This window comes from Schistocerca americana, chromosome 1 (assembly GCF_021461395.2).
Source record: "Schistocerca americana isolate TAMUIC-IGC-003095 chromosome 1, iqSchAmer2.1, whole genome shotgun sequence".
Lineage (NCBI taxonomy): Eukaryota > Metazoa > Arthropoda > Insecta > Orthoptera > Acrididae > Schistocerca > Schistocerca americana.
This window is the reverse complement of record NC_060119.1, coordinates 24,771,008-24,788,040: the sequence shown is the minus strand read 5'-3', so window position 1 is coordinate 24,788,040 and position 17,033 is coordinate 24,771,008. Positions and strand designations below refer to the sequence as shown.

At 38.7% G+C, this 17,033-nt stretch overlaps 1 protein-coding gene across 6 annotated transcripts in view; it reads left to right on the top strand.

Moving 5' to 3' along the window:
* The window catches only part of LOC124545923 (putative FERM domain-containing protein FRMD8P1), a 349,046-nt gene that overhangs the window by 196,984 nt on the left and 135,029 nt on the right, over positions 1-17,033 (top strand). For all 6 annotated transcript variants that reach the window (XM_047124887.1, XM_047124901.1, XM_047124924.1 and 3 more), the window contains one exon: positions 418-749. In XM_047124887.1, coding sequence (XP_046980843.1) covers positions 418-749 — 332 coding nt within the window. The remainder of the gene's footprint in view (positions 1-417; positions 750-17,033) is intronic.

Here is a 17,033-nt window from a genome sequence, read left to right as displayed (position 1 = left end):
TTGTCTGGAGCGGTGTTATGTCTGCGATATGGTATACTTCGTTGATTGGGGTGCGAGGTGGTAGTTTTGCGATGCTGCGCAATAGTTGTCGCTCTGTTGCGTATAGTTTTTTTTTTTTTTTTTTTGCTATAGTCTTCGGTATACCGACTAATGGCGCTGAGGCGTATTCGTAAATAGGTCTGATGTATGTTTTGTACGTGTGTATGGCTGTCCTGGTGGAACATCCATACAGTCGGCCGTGGACTTGTCTGTTGAGGTTTTGTCTTCATCTTGTTTTGTTTAGTAGGTGCTGAAGATGAGTCTTATAGTTTAGGTGTTTGTCAAGGAATACCCCGAGATATCTTGCGGAGTCTGTGAGTTGTAGCGGTTGGTTCCGATACGAGACTGATTTTAATAGAGACGAATGTACTGTTACAGTGACTACTTGAGGGATCGGAGTCGTGATGAATACGTACGTGGCGACTACAACATAAACTCCGAACCGAAGTTCGACGAAGTGGGCCCGCTGTACACGGTGTCCCAGAGGTTCGAGAGGGAGAAGCCGCCTCCGCCGGCGCTGGCCCACGTGGGCGCCGCCAGCTACCGGCACGACGTCGAGCGGGAGTGGGAGCGGTCGCTGCACCCCCACCCCCACCCCCACCCCCACCTGCCCTCCTCTGCGGCAGACCGCCAGCAGGACTGCGCAGCCGGCAAGTGCTCCGACGTCTCTGGAGATGACCAGCTCGTGTCCCAGGTTTCACCACCGCGGTGTTAGTACTTCCTCACTTTACCATTTACGTCATTTTTCATTATTTATTTTACATTATCGACTAATTTGGTACAGAGGTTTAGACACTACACTCGTTCACTCACTCATTCACATTGCTCTATAGCTCCCACTATGAAGTAAAACTGCTAAGTATGTCGAAAGTACACATCAGCAAAGAGAAGCAGCTGGTAGAGATTTTATTAACCCCTCAAGTGGGCATGCCTGTGTATAAAGTGTGCCAGTCAAAAATTAAAAGACTGCACGGTTCGTTTGTTGTTTCAGAACTGCAAACCCATACCTATTCCTTCATTATTCCAGAATGAGATTTTCACCCTGCAGCAGAGTGTGCGCTGATATGAAACTTCCTGGCAGATTAAAACTGTGTGCCAGACCGAGACTCGAACTCGGGACCTTTTTCTTTCGCGGGCAGGTGCTCTACCGTCTGAGCCACCCAAGCACGACTCACGACCTGTTCGCAGAAGAGCTTCTGTGAAATTTGGAAGGTAGGTGACGAGGTACTGGCAGAAGTAAAGCTGTGAGGACGCGTCGTCAGTAGTGCTTAGGTAGCTCAGATGGTAGGTCCCGAGTTCGAGTCTCGGTCCGGCACACAGTTTTAATCTGCCAAGAAGTGTGAGCGGCAGTTATATAAAATACAAAGGGAGCAAGTCAAGAAAAAATTTACGACTCATGGGAAAAAATAACCCTGATTATGAACTAGCAACATAATCCCACATTGAGGCAGTTGTCTACGAGATAATTAGTGATCAAATAAGTGGCTGGCTGGGATCTGATGCAACTGCACTGCTTAATGCTTAGAGTGGATCGTTATTGTCGCTGTAACACCTGTCCTTGGCAACAGAGTGCTATAGTGAAAGTTTATTTCGTTATTGTTTAATAAAATAGTGGTTTAGTTCATATTACGTAGGTTTATTTTCTCATTGTTGAAATAAACTAAGAATAAACTGTGATTTTGATATTACATGTTTACCTTGGTAATGTAAAGACAGTTATTCTAAACACGCGTACGAAGTGTGCTGCACGCCCACTCGTGTTGAAAAACAGTGTCCGCCTAGCAGATGTCCAATACCCAGTAGCAGAGCCTGCCCTTCAGCATAATTCCAGGGACCTAGGAACCTGATACACCGTACGTGCCATTTGGCTTCTCCCACCCAACACCAGTCCCTCGGAACTGCGGAGGTGGGAACTTGCACTCCAACACATCCTTTCATCCCGCCATCCCTCTGGACTGAACCTACGTTAACCAACCTCACTCCCATTTACTCTTCAGTCTTCTCCTTTTTCCCTCTCCTCTTTAGCCATTCACACATCTTTTCTTCCTACATAGTTGTGTTTATCTTTATACTATATACCTCTTTACTTCTGTATGCATCCTCTTTGGTTTCAAGCTGGCGCAGTACTTACAGTAGAATATTTTTGGCTTCTCTCTGACGACCATGCCTCCATCCTTACTACCCTCCCTGTTGCTTCATAACCTGGGTTGTGAGTAACTGAATCCACTTTCTCTTCTTCCCTTTTTTCCCCTCCCTCCTCCCTGATGAAGGAACAAAGTTCCGAAAGCTAAGAATGTAAATTTTCTGTTCTGTTTTGTGTATCTATCGGCTATACTGAGCTGAGGTAAGTACTGGCCAGCCCCTCTATCTCTTTGTTAGTATTTACTTCCTCTTATGAGACAATCAATTGATTGTTCACTTTCTTTATTAATTTTAAAACTGTTCTGGAAATGTATGAGTACTGCCACTTTAACCGAACAGTTAGCGTCATTGCCTTTGATGCTGAAGGAGCCAGGTTCAATTCCTGGCACCTCCTCAAATTTTTCCTTAGTTAGGGAGGTCTGTTGTGAGTTCAACTCAGCCAATGTGAGGCCAAATGAGGAGCTGCTCAGTTAAAGAAGAAGTGGCATCATTGTGGTGTGGCATTGTAGGAAATTACATCGTAGGACCTTATTTCATTACAGGAGTATTAAATGGAAGTAAGTATGGAAACTTTCTTAGGAACATTCTACCCCTTCTGCTAGAGGAGATACCACTCAATGAGCGCCTGTGTATGCGGATCCAACACAACGGCAGCCCATCTCTCTCCTCATGTGTTGCAAGTCAAATATTGAATGAGACATTTCCTGACCGCTGGATTGGACAGAATGCTGCAGTACAATGGCCTGCCAGGTCCCCTGCTTTGACTCCTCTTAATTTCTTTTTGTGGGGAACACTGAAAGATGCGGTCCACCGCGAAGCTCCAACAATGCCAGATGACATGCGCCACCGAATCGTCACAGCTTGCTCCACCATATCATCCACTGGCCTTTCATCTCTTACCCATTATCTTGAACATTGATTACAGATGTGTCTTGCAGTCGAGGGTAAACCATTTGAGTACATGCTTAAGTAAAGTACAATGCCATGTTTTGTTAAGAACACTATGAATTGTGAAGGTACCAATGTATTATTAAATGATATGTGTCCATGACCAGTAACATCCTTGAATTATAAATATAACATGTGTGGACAGTATGTATACCACGTAGGTTGTCCTTCTGTCGTATTGTTTGGTGGGAGGTGGTCAGCATATGAATGTGAATAAAATGATTATCTTATCAAATATGTATTCTCTCTAATTATAATGTCCATTACTATCTGTGGAAACAGTAGTTTCACAGCAGACACTTTGTTACCCCACAGACACACTCAGGCGTCACCCGGTGAAGAGTTTCCCATGACGCATCCATCAATAACATTATCAGCGGCTTACTGTGCCTCAGGTGTGGCATGTAAGCAGGAAGGGGGCAAAGCTTAAATGAGAAACTGCATGACAAAGCGGTTGCTATGTTCACACAATAACTATTCATTTCAGCCTGGGAATGTCCATGCATTTGGCATAGTTCTCATAATCCCCTTTAGATATGCAATTGGCTAGCATGTGCCACAGTTAAATACAAAATACGATTTGCCATCCTTGTACCTATGTTGTATTGTGAAGAGCGCAGATGAGGATTTACCTATGTAGCGACCTTCAATTTACAAGGTTTCCCAGCATCTTTTAAGCAAAGTTTGAATCACAATAGCAACATGCGTTACATCACTATACGCATCTTTTCCAGAGCGTTCGAATGATGGTAAAAAAAGTATAGCATCCCATTTAAAAAACATGTACTTGTCTCATTATCTCGGTCAATATAAACGTTGTGATTATTGTGCATGTACCAAAGTATGTGCCCCATAGTCGGCTATGTTTCGCTGAACACCACTTGTCAAGACGTGCAATCGCCCCAGAATAATGGGGGTGTTACGTCTTATGCGACTCACCCTGTATATGTCTGTACCAATACCAAACATGTTTTTCCAGTGTTCCTCTTTTAAGAAAATCAGTCTCCCACTTGTCCATGAAAATTTCAGCTAGTAAGGGGAATAATGGTGAGCCCATTGCCAGACCATATGCTTGGTGATAATAGCTCCCTTGAAAGCAGAAGTAATTTTGATTTAAACAACATTCCTATGTACTAACAGTGCTTAGCTGCTCTTCAGGATTTATGTTGTGTGAATCAATGATTTTGACATAATACCTACACAGTCTTTCACTGGAATATATGTGAACAAGCTATGCAATCAAAATAGACTAATTTTGTGTTTGTTGGAACCTTAATGTCCATTAATTTGTTAACTGAATCTAAATCGTTCTTAATGCTAAATTTCCCTTTGAAGTTTAGTTTCTTCTTCAAGATGGTGTTCATTCTCCTGGTAATCTTGTGTACTGGAGCTTGTATTGCAGATACCACAGGATAGATTGGCACTTCTGCTTTGTGGAGCTTCGGTAAACCATGTAGCTGTGGTGCCCTGGGTTTCATTTCCAGCATGATCTTACAGGCATCTTCAGGAAGGATGTTGGAGCACTTGTTTACTACCTGTTTAGCCTGATCATTGTAACTAGCTGTTGGATGTCATTGTGGTTTTTGTAGCTGCACTGACTGGAAAAAAATCCTCTCCTCTGCCTGTGTAATCTGTTTTATTTAACAGCACTACAGTCCATACTTTATCTGCCCTAGTCACAATCACATTACTGGTTTCAGTCCTAGTTTTAAGTTCCTTGATGACTAAGAAATCATTGTTCTTCTGATATTGTGCTTGTTGTTTCTGTGCCTGCTTGATTTCTTCTACACACTACACTTTCATTACTATATCTTTCTGTAGGGCTAGTTCCAGATCTGCCTTAAGATGGCCTAACACTTGAGGTTTTGTTATCATGTCTGGAGTGTATTTGCGGCCTTTTGATAATAACTTTTCTTCTGGTTCTGAAAGGGTCAATGTTGACAAATTAACAATTCCATCTGCAGAGTGGATTGGCATTTTTGGGGTTAAGGTTCTCTCCTTCAGTGATAATAATTGTTCTTCTTCTTTTGAGACTGAAACGTATTATAAATGATGTCTAGATCACTTGGCATTCACAGATGACATTGCCCTGATCACATACATACTGAGAATGTTAAAATCCAAATAGAAAACCTAACTGAGCAAGCAAGGAAAGTCAGTTTACAAATTTCTTTCACAAAGACAAGAGTTTTTAACAAATGTAAAAAGTGCCAGGGAAGCTACTCTTAAATCAAATCAAAATCAAGAAAGTCAATTCATTCAAACATTTAGGTAAGTGGCTAACTAAAAACAGTAATGAGAAAGAAATTCCAGAAATAAGAATAAAAAAGATGAACACTGCATTCCAGATCATCAGATCACAAGAAGAAGCCATTATCATGGGACACCTAAATTAAACACTACAATACACTGACGAGAACAGTGGCTCTGTATGATGCCAAAACACTAAACCTAGTACCAAAATATAGGATAAATAAAGTAATGAAAATGGAAAGGAGACTGGTTAGAGGCATACTTGGCCCAAGAACAACAGGAACTGAATACAATAGACCACAACCCAACAAAGAAATCTACAAACATTTAGAGAACATAATACATAGTATATGCAAAAGAAGAATGTCAATCTTTGGACATTTGGCGAGCATGGAAAATCTCAGGCTCACAAAACAAATGTTTACTAAAATAATGAAGCTTAAAGGACAACCAGCACAGTTTACAATGACTCTAAATGACAACAAAGATGCAAACATTGAGATAATGGACACACACAACAGTAACTTATACAGGAACAAAATCCAGAAGGTAATCTTCAGGGAAGAACAAGAGAGAAAGAGAAAGCAGCCTCATAACATCGAGGAGCTCTGAAGACAGAGATCAGAACACATGAAATTAACATGAGCAGAAAGGAAGAAAGCAAGAGCTGATGTATTGATTTAAGGTAATCTTCAGGGAAGAACAAGAGAGAAAGAGAAAGCAGCCTCATAACATCGAGGAGTTCTGAAGACAGAAATCAGAACACATGAAATTAACATGAGCAGAAAGGAAGAAAGCAAGAACTGATGTATTGATTAAACATGCTCTGTAAAAGTGCCAATAAAGGAAACAAATTTCCCATACAAATCCACCATAGTTGTGAACATTTTATGACTAAAACTGCGTAGATCACTAAATAAAATGTATTTATTTATCTCAATGTATCAGCATATGCCAGTGACAGGTATCTGGAATCAAGATGAAAGGAACATTAAAGAGTTATGTGCGTTTGCTATACATAATCAAACTCCAAGAAATGTAAAAAATAAAAATAATATTTTAAAATGCTTACACACCGAGAAACTTTAAACTTGCAAAACAAGGTTCAGTGTCAGTCTTAAATCTATACCTAACAACTGGTTTAAAAGTTATACAGAGATATAAGTTCTGGCCAACAGTTAGCACTAGTGTGACGAATTCCGCGTTTAAATTTTTCTTTTATTTTATTACCGTGCTATTTTGCTCCTTGCATTTATCATTAATAAAAGCTAGGCATACTTTAAATTACAAATATACACTGTCAAATTAGAAAACATTATTAAAATGAGTATAATTGTATAGTAATGGCATTACCATATTGGATTGAGACATTTAGTCCATGTGGAGTTTACTTAAATGTGGCAGTGAGTATTCATTGCATCTGTTAATAATATCTATACAAAAGCCATATGAAACTTTAGTATTAAATACCATTAACATTAACAGAAAGTTATGATTGTAAGAACAGTATTTTCTGTTATAATTGTGTGTGTATAACAAGTAAATGAACCGAAACTTCACCAAAGAATGCACTAAAATATGTAAAATTTGACAAAATATTTTGTAAAAAATAAAACAATTTGATTATTAAATTCAAATATTTTCGAAGGCCACCCTGTCTTGTGTAAGAACTAGCAACTTGCTTCTCGAGTTAGGTTGTTTGCCGTGCAATCAGTGGCAGCTTTGGTGGCCCATAGAAGCGAGGTGAGGTGAGGTGTACCATAGTCAGCAGTGGGAGAGCATGCCACAGTCGCCTTATGTCACACTAGCAATTCTTGAAAATATCAAAAAATGAGTTAGGGCGGATTTCAATATGTTTGTGTGATATTGTTTGTGGAGCTCTGTTTTTGTGAATAAGAATTTCTAGATCCTCCAGTATGTTTAAGGCATGCCCTTTGGGGCTCTATACAACACTTCCATGCTTTCCTGTTTGTCCTATACAAAACTTGTCACAATCATTGCAGTTTTCTTGGTACATTCCTGAGTTGCAGTATTTGTTGCATTTTTTTCAATTCTTGTAGTGCAGCTTATTTCACAGGCTACCTCTGGTTTGAAAGCCTATGGTGACATAGCATTCTTGAGGCTGTGAGCAATACTTTCAGGATGTGAGCCAGTGAATGTTAACACTGTGTATCATTTATTACTCTGATGCATCATTCGTCAGGCACTTTTCCTTCGTTTAATTTTCTTATACATTTTACGACGTCACTATTTCTGTACCAATCTGCTTGACATACTTTCATAATAGTTTTAAGCTCTTCCTTAATTTCATCATCATCAAAAGGTAACTTCAAGATTCTGTGTATCATAGATCGGATGAAGGCTACTTGTTATATATGTTTAATTATAACAGCAAATATTACTCCTGTAATCACAACTTTCTGGTAATGTCAAAAGTATTTAATACTAAAGTTTCATGTGGCTGTTGTATAGTTATTATTAAGAGATTCGATGAATACCTGGCATCAAGTTTAGGTAAAACGCCACGTGGGCTAAATGTCCCCATATGAAAAGTTAATGCCAGTATCATACAATTATACTTATTTTAATAATGTCTTACAACTTGACTGTCTGTAATCATAATTTAAAGTATGCATGTCTTTAATAAATTATAAATGCAAGGGGGAAGGCAGAATAATACCAAAATAAAAGTAAAATTTGAAAGCAGTGTTCTCCACGCTAATGTCACCAGTCTGCTGTAACTTATACCTTCATATAAAATTTAAACTAGTTATTAGTTGATGCCACAATTAGTTATAGCTTTCGATATTGACATCGAACATTGTTTCACAAGTTTCTTGGTGAGTGAAACTTTTGAAATATATTTTAACGTTTTAAATTTTTTGGAGCCTGGCATTTTATAACAGACATTTGTCACTCTTTATGTTCCTTTTGTGTTGCAAATACATTTTATTTTGCCGTTCAGATACTTACATATTGTACATGATTATTTTAAACACTGTTTGACAATTTACAATAACTGAATCACACTTGTGTATCTGCTAAAGTAAGCGTCTGAAGGTGGCAAATTAATTTGTCGAAACTGGTAAAGCGTAATAAAGTTTATGTGCAATTGATGATTGATTTATCCTGAAACAATAATACTGCAGTAGCTGAGAATTTCAGCCATGAATATAATTTTATGTTTTGTGCGATGCTTCACATGTGACTTGAAGCTGTAACATGACATGTATAATAAAAATAAAAAGACGATCACTGACAATATGTATCAGTGTTCATACGTGTCTGAGTTGTAAACAATGTACTGTCTTGCCTATGCAGTTATAAATGCATTCTTGCAGGTACGGTTACCTCCTACAGTTATAAAGACAGTCGCAACAGAAGGTTTTGGTAATTTTGCGTCCACAAAAATTAACAAAATCATGAATAAAGTTATTAATTATTAATGCGACAAGAATGCAAAAAATTTTTGAAAAATTGTTAAGGGATGATTGCAAAATTTAGTACCGAAGGAAGTCGAGCTGACTCTCAGTGTATTTGAGATCCATATTGGAGTACCAAATGCTGCCCTCAAAAGTACAACATGACAGAAACACTTGACAGCCATTGATATCAAGGGAGAGTATTTATGAGTGAATGCTTTCTGCTCCAAAGAATAGGAAAAAAATTAATGATAATGTTTGTAATATGTATAACCTTGATGTCACTATAACAGAGTTTAGAAAGTCTCCAACTCTATGTAAAGTCTGCATAATGTGATGTACTTAATATCTGTAAGTAATGGTCCATAGCCTATTCAAGCATAAACTGAAAGGAAAACAAACCTGCACTTTTGGATATTACGACATTTAAGTCGGCAATCTCTCCATGTTCTTTATGCAGATGGGATGGGGAGAAACACTGACATCTATTACCCTAGTAACTACCCAGTGCCATGCTCTTCAGAGTGGGTTACAGGGTGCAGATGTGGACGAAATGATGCCTATACGTAATGCTACACTGTGTTATACCAACTAAGCCATTACTACCAGTATCAAAATTCGACTGTTGTAACGAGTCGTGTTTTTACAACTGCTACTGGAAGAGTGGGAACCTGGTCTTCTATCTGCCAGGATGGTGTGGCTGCTCACCACCAGAGGGTTTGAGGTTCAAATGGCAGCTGTGGGGCAGGAACTCATCAGCAAGATGCTAGTAGCTGAGGAGAACTATTTAATCGACTGCAGAACTTTCAGTCTGTCCTACGAGCTCGGTTTGGTGTCGACTTGCGGATAGTGCCGTTCCGGTGGTGGTTCACAGAGAATCACCTAGTCCGGAAAGCGGCTCCGAGTCAGTGGCTGCTCGAGCCAGTACCTCGAGAGGTGCCAGATCCTGCCAGCGGCCACAGCCTCGGCCTCACAGACACTCCTCACTGCCGTGTGCATCACAGGCTGTCACTACAGCGATACAGGTAGTGGGGAGGCGGAGAGCCCGAGCAGCAGAGGTATCTCCGAACTCTGGACCGTGATGCAGACTTTTGTCCGACCTCCATTATGTCATCAGCAATAAGGAAACACCATCAGTGGGCCCAGAAAGTGTGACACATATAGCGTATTCATTTTTTTTAAGTTTTCACACACACACACACACACACACACACACACACACACACACTCACACACTAACACACACCCTGTAATTAAGAGAATTTTCCAGTCCATGACTTTACATATTCAGATATTTTATAAAATGAGAGGCTAATAAAATATGTCTCTAATTTTTCATTTGAGTTGGTTGAGAGGCTCAATTTCTTGCTTTATGTTACATGGGAATATCTCACCATCAAAGTATATAATTCCACTCTGAACTGTAGACAAGGAGGTGAAGTCTACATAAAAGGCATTTTTGTGTCTTGTGCTGTAATTGCGCAGATCACAGTTCAGTTGATACCGATTTTTATTGTCTGGAACAAAAGCTATATATTACAAAGTGAATGTTACAATTCTGAGGTCCTCAAAAAGGCAAAAAGGATTGTGAAAGACTTTCAGTTATCTACTTTACACAGTAGTCGTCCTCTTCACTTCTGCTTTATTTACTTTACCTGAACCTGTGATTTTGGTAGTATAATCCTGTGATAGTTTGCTCCTTATGACTGTGATCTGTTAGCACCACAGTCCTAAAAAATGCTCAGCATCATTTTGCCTGATGACGGTTGGGGAAGTACTCACAACAGTATCGAAAATGGTGCCAGGTTTCCCTCTCCTCTTAACGTAACTCACAATTATTGAACTCAATAGGTTTAACCCGTGTTAGGTCTTGCAGCCATACACACAAATTTTGTTACGAATGTCTTAGTGCACCTTATAATGACTTGATTGTAGATTACCCAGCTATCGATCTGCTTCTTTTGAACAGTTTACCAGTTGCTGCACACGATATGTTCTCTCTATTTAGCAAGTAAGACAATGTTAGGTGTTTCCAGATTTACACTCACATTGTTGATGCACGGGAGGAAGAGATGGGGTGCATAACTGACCCTTTGGGCGTGTTGGGTTTGTTTATGTCTTCACTTGACAGCATTACAGTGGCTGCTTCGTACTTTTGTCATTGTACCTCTCTGGTGGCAACAGTTTCTTACTACTGAGAAATGAGATCTTCCTCAACATAAGCTTTAGGCAGATCCCTACTGTTACTAATTTATGTTCATCAGGCATAAATTATGAGTTTCTTATACATTAGCCACTAAAATGGGGTCAGTTAGTTTATTGTTATTTTTAAACAGTTCTATATCACTATGATTGATTGACCTTGGTCCTATTTCTCTTTTTGGAAGTTGCCTGGTTGCTTTAATTTTGCTTATGAGGCTATTTTTTCAAATTCTGAAATAGCTTTGGTTACTTTTTGTGTGTGTCTTTTGATGTAGATAATGAAATCATGATTAGTAGTTTGCTTAGAGGATTCATACAATCTCCTTTTATTTTGATATGATATTTTTATTCCTTGTCTTAACCACTTGTCTGATTTTTGTAAATAGTTAAATGTGATAAGATATAATCATAAATGATGTGAGTTTCTTATGCGTAAATTTCTATAAAACTGGAGATATACTTGGCAAAGTATTGATAGGCCTATAGTTAATCATAGCCTCTCTCTCCCTCTCTATCTATCTATCTCCATTCCCCTCATACATGGGTATCAGTTTAGTGTTTTCAATGTGTCTGGAAAAGTGCTCATTTGTAGAGAACAGTCAATGGGGTATGTTAAAGTAATAATTTCATTTTGTGCACATTTCTTCAAAATTACTCCAGAGATTTCTGGAAAGTGTTTATGTGGTGCCCCATTGCAGGCTGTTAAAAAGGTATGAACATACAGAATATATTTACAGACATGTGAGTGACTCAAAGACTTCTTAGGTTACAGAACCCACTATGTTGTTCTTAACAGTGAGTGTTTAACAGAGACAAGAGTATTGTCAGGAATGCCCTAATGAAGTGTGATAGGGTCCCTATTATTCTCTATATACATAGATTATTTGGTGGAAAAGGTGAGCAGCAATGTGCAGTTGTTTGCTGATGATGCTATGGTTTACAGTTAGGTGTCGAAGTTGAGTGACTGTATTAGGATAGAAGATGTTTTAGACAAAATTTCTAGTTGGTTTGATGAATGGCAGCTAAATTGAGATGGAGAGAAATGTAAGTTGATGTGGATGAGTAGGAGAAACAAAACTGTAGTGTTTGAATACAGCATTAGTAGTGTCCTGCTTCACACAGTCACGTTATTTGACTATCTGGGCATAACTGTGTGAAGCATGGAATGAGCATGTGAGGATTATGATAGGAAAGGTGAATGGTCAACTTCAGTTTATTGGAAGAATTCTAGGAAAGTCTGTTTCACATGTAAAGGAGACCGCATATAGGATGCTCGTGCAACCTTTCTGGAGTACTGCTCGAGTGTTTGGGATCTGTACCAGGTCAAATTAAGGGAAGACATCGAAGCAGTTCAGAGGCAGGCTGCTAAATTTATTAATGGTTGATTCGAACACCACACAAGTGTTATGGAGGTACTTTTGGAACTCAAGTGTGAATCAGTGGAGGGAAGGTGATATTCATTTTGAAGAACACTACTGAGAAAATTTAGACAATCACCATTTGAAGCTGACTGCAGAATGATTCTGTTGCCTCCAATATACATTGCACATAAGGATCTTGAAGATAAGATACAAGAAATTAGGGCTCATACAGAGGCATATAGACAGTTGCAAGCTGAAGAGGACAGGAAATGTCTAGTAGCGTTACATGGCAGCCTCTGCCATGCATTGTAAGATGGATTGCGCATTATGGATCCAAACATTGATGAATGCCATAAATACTGAGCTGAGTATGATCTTTGTAGTTCTCATATTGCATTTACAACTTCATCTCGGGTGACGGTACTAATAAACATTATCTTGGAATGTGTTCCCAATATAAGTTTGGGATCAATAGGTTTCATTATAAAATTCTGCTTAAGTATACAGTCCCCAGCTGTTGAAAGAATACTATTGTTTTGTTGTCTTGTATTGCTGTAATGTTTGTAAATGAATGTTTAATTTCACCATTTGCCTTTTTTAAATTTTCCATGTGGTCTTTGCATTGTTCATAAGACTTTTTATGTAGGTATTAGTGTGCATTCTTTTGACAACATTGCTTTTCTAGAATGACAGTGAATGTTTCATAGTAAACATTTAGGCTCTAAAGATGGTCACATCTGTGTAAAGATTTTGTGCAGAAGTTTGTTTTTCTGAAAGAAAGATTTTACTGCTGATATGATCCAGTTATTGTTACCAGTGTTGTTCACTCTGTTGACACTTTTCATGAGAAATCTCATTTGGAAGTAATGCGATAAGATCTTTTGAGATGTTGCTAAATTTTTCAGTTACAGAATTTGTTGAAAGAAATATTTGTCAGGTTTTCTCTGTACAACTAACTGTTAAAAAAGTTCATATTCTTCTCATTGAAAGAATCACAACTTGATTTTTTTGCAATTCCATTTGGTACCACAAGATTTATATTAATCTTCAGTATTTGTGCAAGGTGCTCACTGAATCCTGATCTGAATCTTGCAATTACACAGTTAGTGTAATTCAAAATAATCTCGTCCAATGGTGGCCTTAAGATTTGCAGTCTGATACTTAACCGATTTAGCTATTCTGCCCCATACATAAAACAAATGTTTTCACCAGACTTAAAAAGTGCATTCTTGTTTTAACTTTTAGTACCAAAGTCAACTCAAGTCCTCAAGGAGCACTGTGTCATAGTTCCATTTAGTTATTTTCATTAGGAGGCACTCAGAAACAGCTCAAAGTTATCCAGTGCAGAGTAATGGGTAGTAGGAACTTTTTGAAGCTTTATAAAAACTAATATATTTTATCATTTAGATGTCTGTATGTGGCAAATATAATAAACTGACTATTAAAGCTGTTAATGAAGGTACTAGCATACAGAATAGGTTCCCAAATGTGTGAGTAAGCCAAAGACTTTTTAAGTGATAGAACTCAGTATATTGTCCTCAATGGTGAGTGTTCATCAGGGACATTGGTATTGTCAGGAAAGCCATGTTAAGTGTATGTGAAAGTATCACTCTTATTCTCTGTATACATATATGATCAAGTGGGCAGGGTGAGCAGAAGTGTATGGCTGCTTGCTGATGATGCTGTGGTGTATGGGAATATTATCATCGTTGAGTGACATTAGGTGAATAGAAGATGACTTAGACAAAATTTCTTGTTGGTTCGATGAGTGGCAGCCTGCTCTAGATGTAGAGAAATCGAAGCCAATGCGAATGAATGGTGGTGGTGGGGGGAGGGGGGGGGGAGGAGCCATGATGATAAAATACCCAGGGATAACATTGCAGAGCAATATGAAATGGAACTAGCACATAAGGATGGTAGTAGACAAGGTGAATGGCTCACTTCAGTTTATGGGAGAATTTTAGGAAGGTGTAGCTAGTGTATAAAGGAGACAGTATACAGAACACTGCAGCAACCACCACTCGAGTGTGAAGGATTCCCACCATGCCGGACTAAAGGAAGACATCGAAGCAGTTCATAGGTGTGCTGCTAGATTAGTTACCAGTAGGCTCAGTGGGTGCACAAGTATTAAAAAGATGCTTCGTGAACTCAAATGGGAAACTCCGGATGGATGGCAATGTTCTTTTCACGAAGAATTATTGGGAATATTTAGAAAACCAGCATTTGAGGCTGATTGTGGAACTATACTACTGCTACCAGCATACATTTCATGCAAGACCACAAAAATAAAACAAGAGAAATTAAGGCTTATATGAAGGCATATAGATAGCCATTTTTCTCTCACTCTATTTATGAGTGGAACAGGAAAGGAAATGAATAGTAGTGGTACAAAGTACCCTCTGCCATACACCATTTGGTGTCTTGTGGAGTATATATGTAGATGCGGAAATTTAAAACATTGCTTTTCCTCTAAAATCAATGTTAATTCTAGGACAGTGATTGCATAATTTAAATCTGATGTATCACTAAGAAGTAGTAGAATTTCATATTTGACATTTTTATTTAGGAAAGACCGACCACTTTTCTTGGTATGATATTAGTTTCCTGATGAAATGAATTGTAGTTTCAGTATCACTGGTTTTGGTGCAGCACTTCCTGTTCTTCATGTGCGTCTGAACTGGGGATCATATGCTGTTTCTTGTCCATCCCTGCTGAGTGCAGATAAACAGTTTTATTTTGCACTGCAGTTGTCTGTCTACACTTGTTCAGCTGTTGTAATTCCACCTACGGACAGTCCTTTATCACATGCTGTTGGTCAATGTTCATTTACATGTACATTACTGTCATGTATGTAGCACGCACAGCTGTTGTGAATCTAGGGGGGGAGTGCCATTTCAGAGATTTTGACATCATCCCACACATCCTTTGTATGCTTACTGATGCATGCATTGATTTTATTTGCTGTAAATTTAAGCAACTACATTATGGCTAAAATTCTTTTTTTCATCATGAGTATTTATAGTGCCAGTCTCTGTTAAGAAATGCACCTTTTAATTTGCAGAAAAGTTTTGTATTGTCCTTTATCTAACTACACCATATGCAGAATCTGTCAGATGTTATTATCTGTATCACACAGCATTCCACAAATGTTTTGTAATGTTCTTCTTCCTATAATTGGATCTTACCAGCCTCTGCAGGAGCCCGTGTCCTACCCCTCCTCACAAAATCTTTTCACACACACACAGAAACTAATTTTTGTAAGCCTTTTGCATAACTGCTGCAGTCTGATGCTTAATGAAAACAAATTTCGAGGGCAGTTGCACACAGTTAAGAAGTAATAAAAACGTGTGAAATTTGTGTTTGTATTTACATCTCATCTGCACATACAATACTGCTGTTAACCTCGTGCCAGTGGTATAGTGGATTACATGAGAATAATTAGTTATTATGCTTAACTGAGCAATAATTCTACTGTGTCCTGAGTTTTACTTGTTTGTTCTGAATTTTTGTGCATTGTTTTTATATTTTCTGAATTCACTTAAAAATAATATTAAAAAATAATGTGGGGACACTAATAAAGTACAACACAGGAACAGTGCAAAGATTGCCACCCGAGTAGCTAGTCACACCAGGAACTGAGAATGTTCTGTAATTGTGTTTTCTGCACAGTGAAGTTGAAAAATGTATCAAAATGTAGTGGAGGATAAAAGCCCAGTTCAGTGTTGCATGAGTACTGCAGCAGTATGCCTACGAATGAAATAGGAAGTTCACGTTACATCGCGAACTTCAGAAAAAACTGCAGTTGTCAGATCCCACTAGATGATGAACTGTCGAGTGCCAGTAAATTATATTGGGACATTAGCCAATGTGCGACACATGACATGGTCCAGCTTTACAAAGTGTGCGGAAAGGTGTCCACCCCAGAGCTGACGCCTATGTCTGGGCGACTGGTGCACACATTCAGCAAGAGATTGGTGCCTTCACTGTGCGAATCACCACTGGCCTCAGACCCAGTGGGTCCACCGCCACCAACTAAAAAAACAAGAGAATGATTGCAAGCAACTCAGTTTTGCATCATCAATACTGAACAAATTCTAAACAAAAGCATCTGCAGTAAATGTTATACTGAGCTGTTTTTGACACAAAAAAAATCAGCTTGGAGCATTTACAAGAATTCAGTATCACTCCTTTAAAACAAAAAGTAAATAAAAATCTCTTTCTTCTGAAATCAAATCTAAATCATATGTTGCTGTTTATGTGTGTTCTGTTGCAACCTGACAATGTATGACCCCTTACGGCTCATTTAAGAGCTGCCACTATCGCTGGACAGACTTTGTACTCAAAAAACCTTTCTCCAAGCAATTTCAGTTATGTTCAGATGACTCAAAGAAGCATTGGCTACCAAGAAGCTCTGATGTAATAGAGAGGTAAATTATGCATTTCATATACAGTTGGACAGAGTCCCAAACAAATTCTTTTCTCTGAAAAATCAGGCGCTTTGTAAGCCCTGGTGAACTTCTGTGTGAGGAAATTATATGTTGAAAAGTGATATAGCAATGAGTTGTGCTGTGTGAAAATTTAAAAATATTTAACTGTTTAGTTTATATTTGAAAAGTGTGTGTGTGTGTGTGTGTGTGTGTGGGGGGGGGGGGGGGGGGGTGTATAT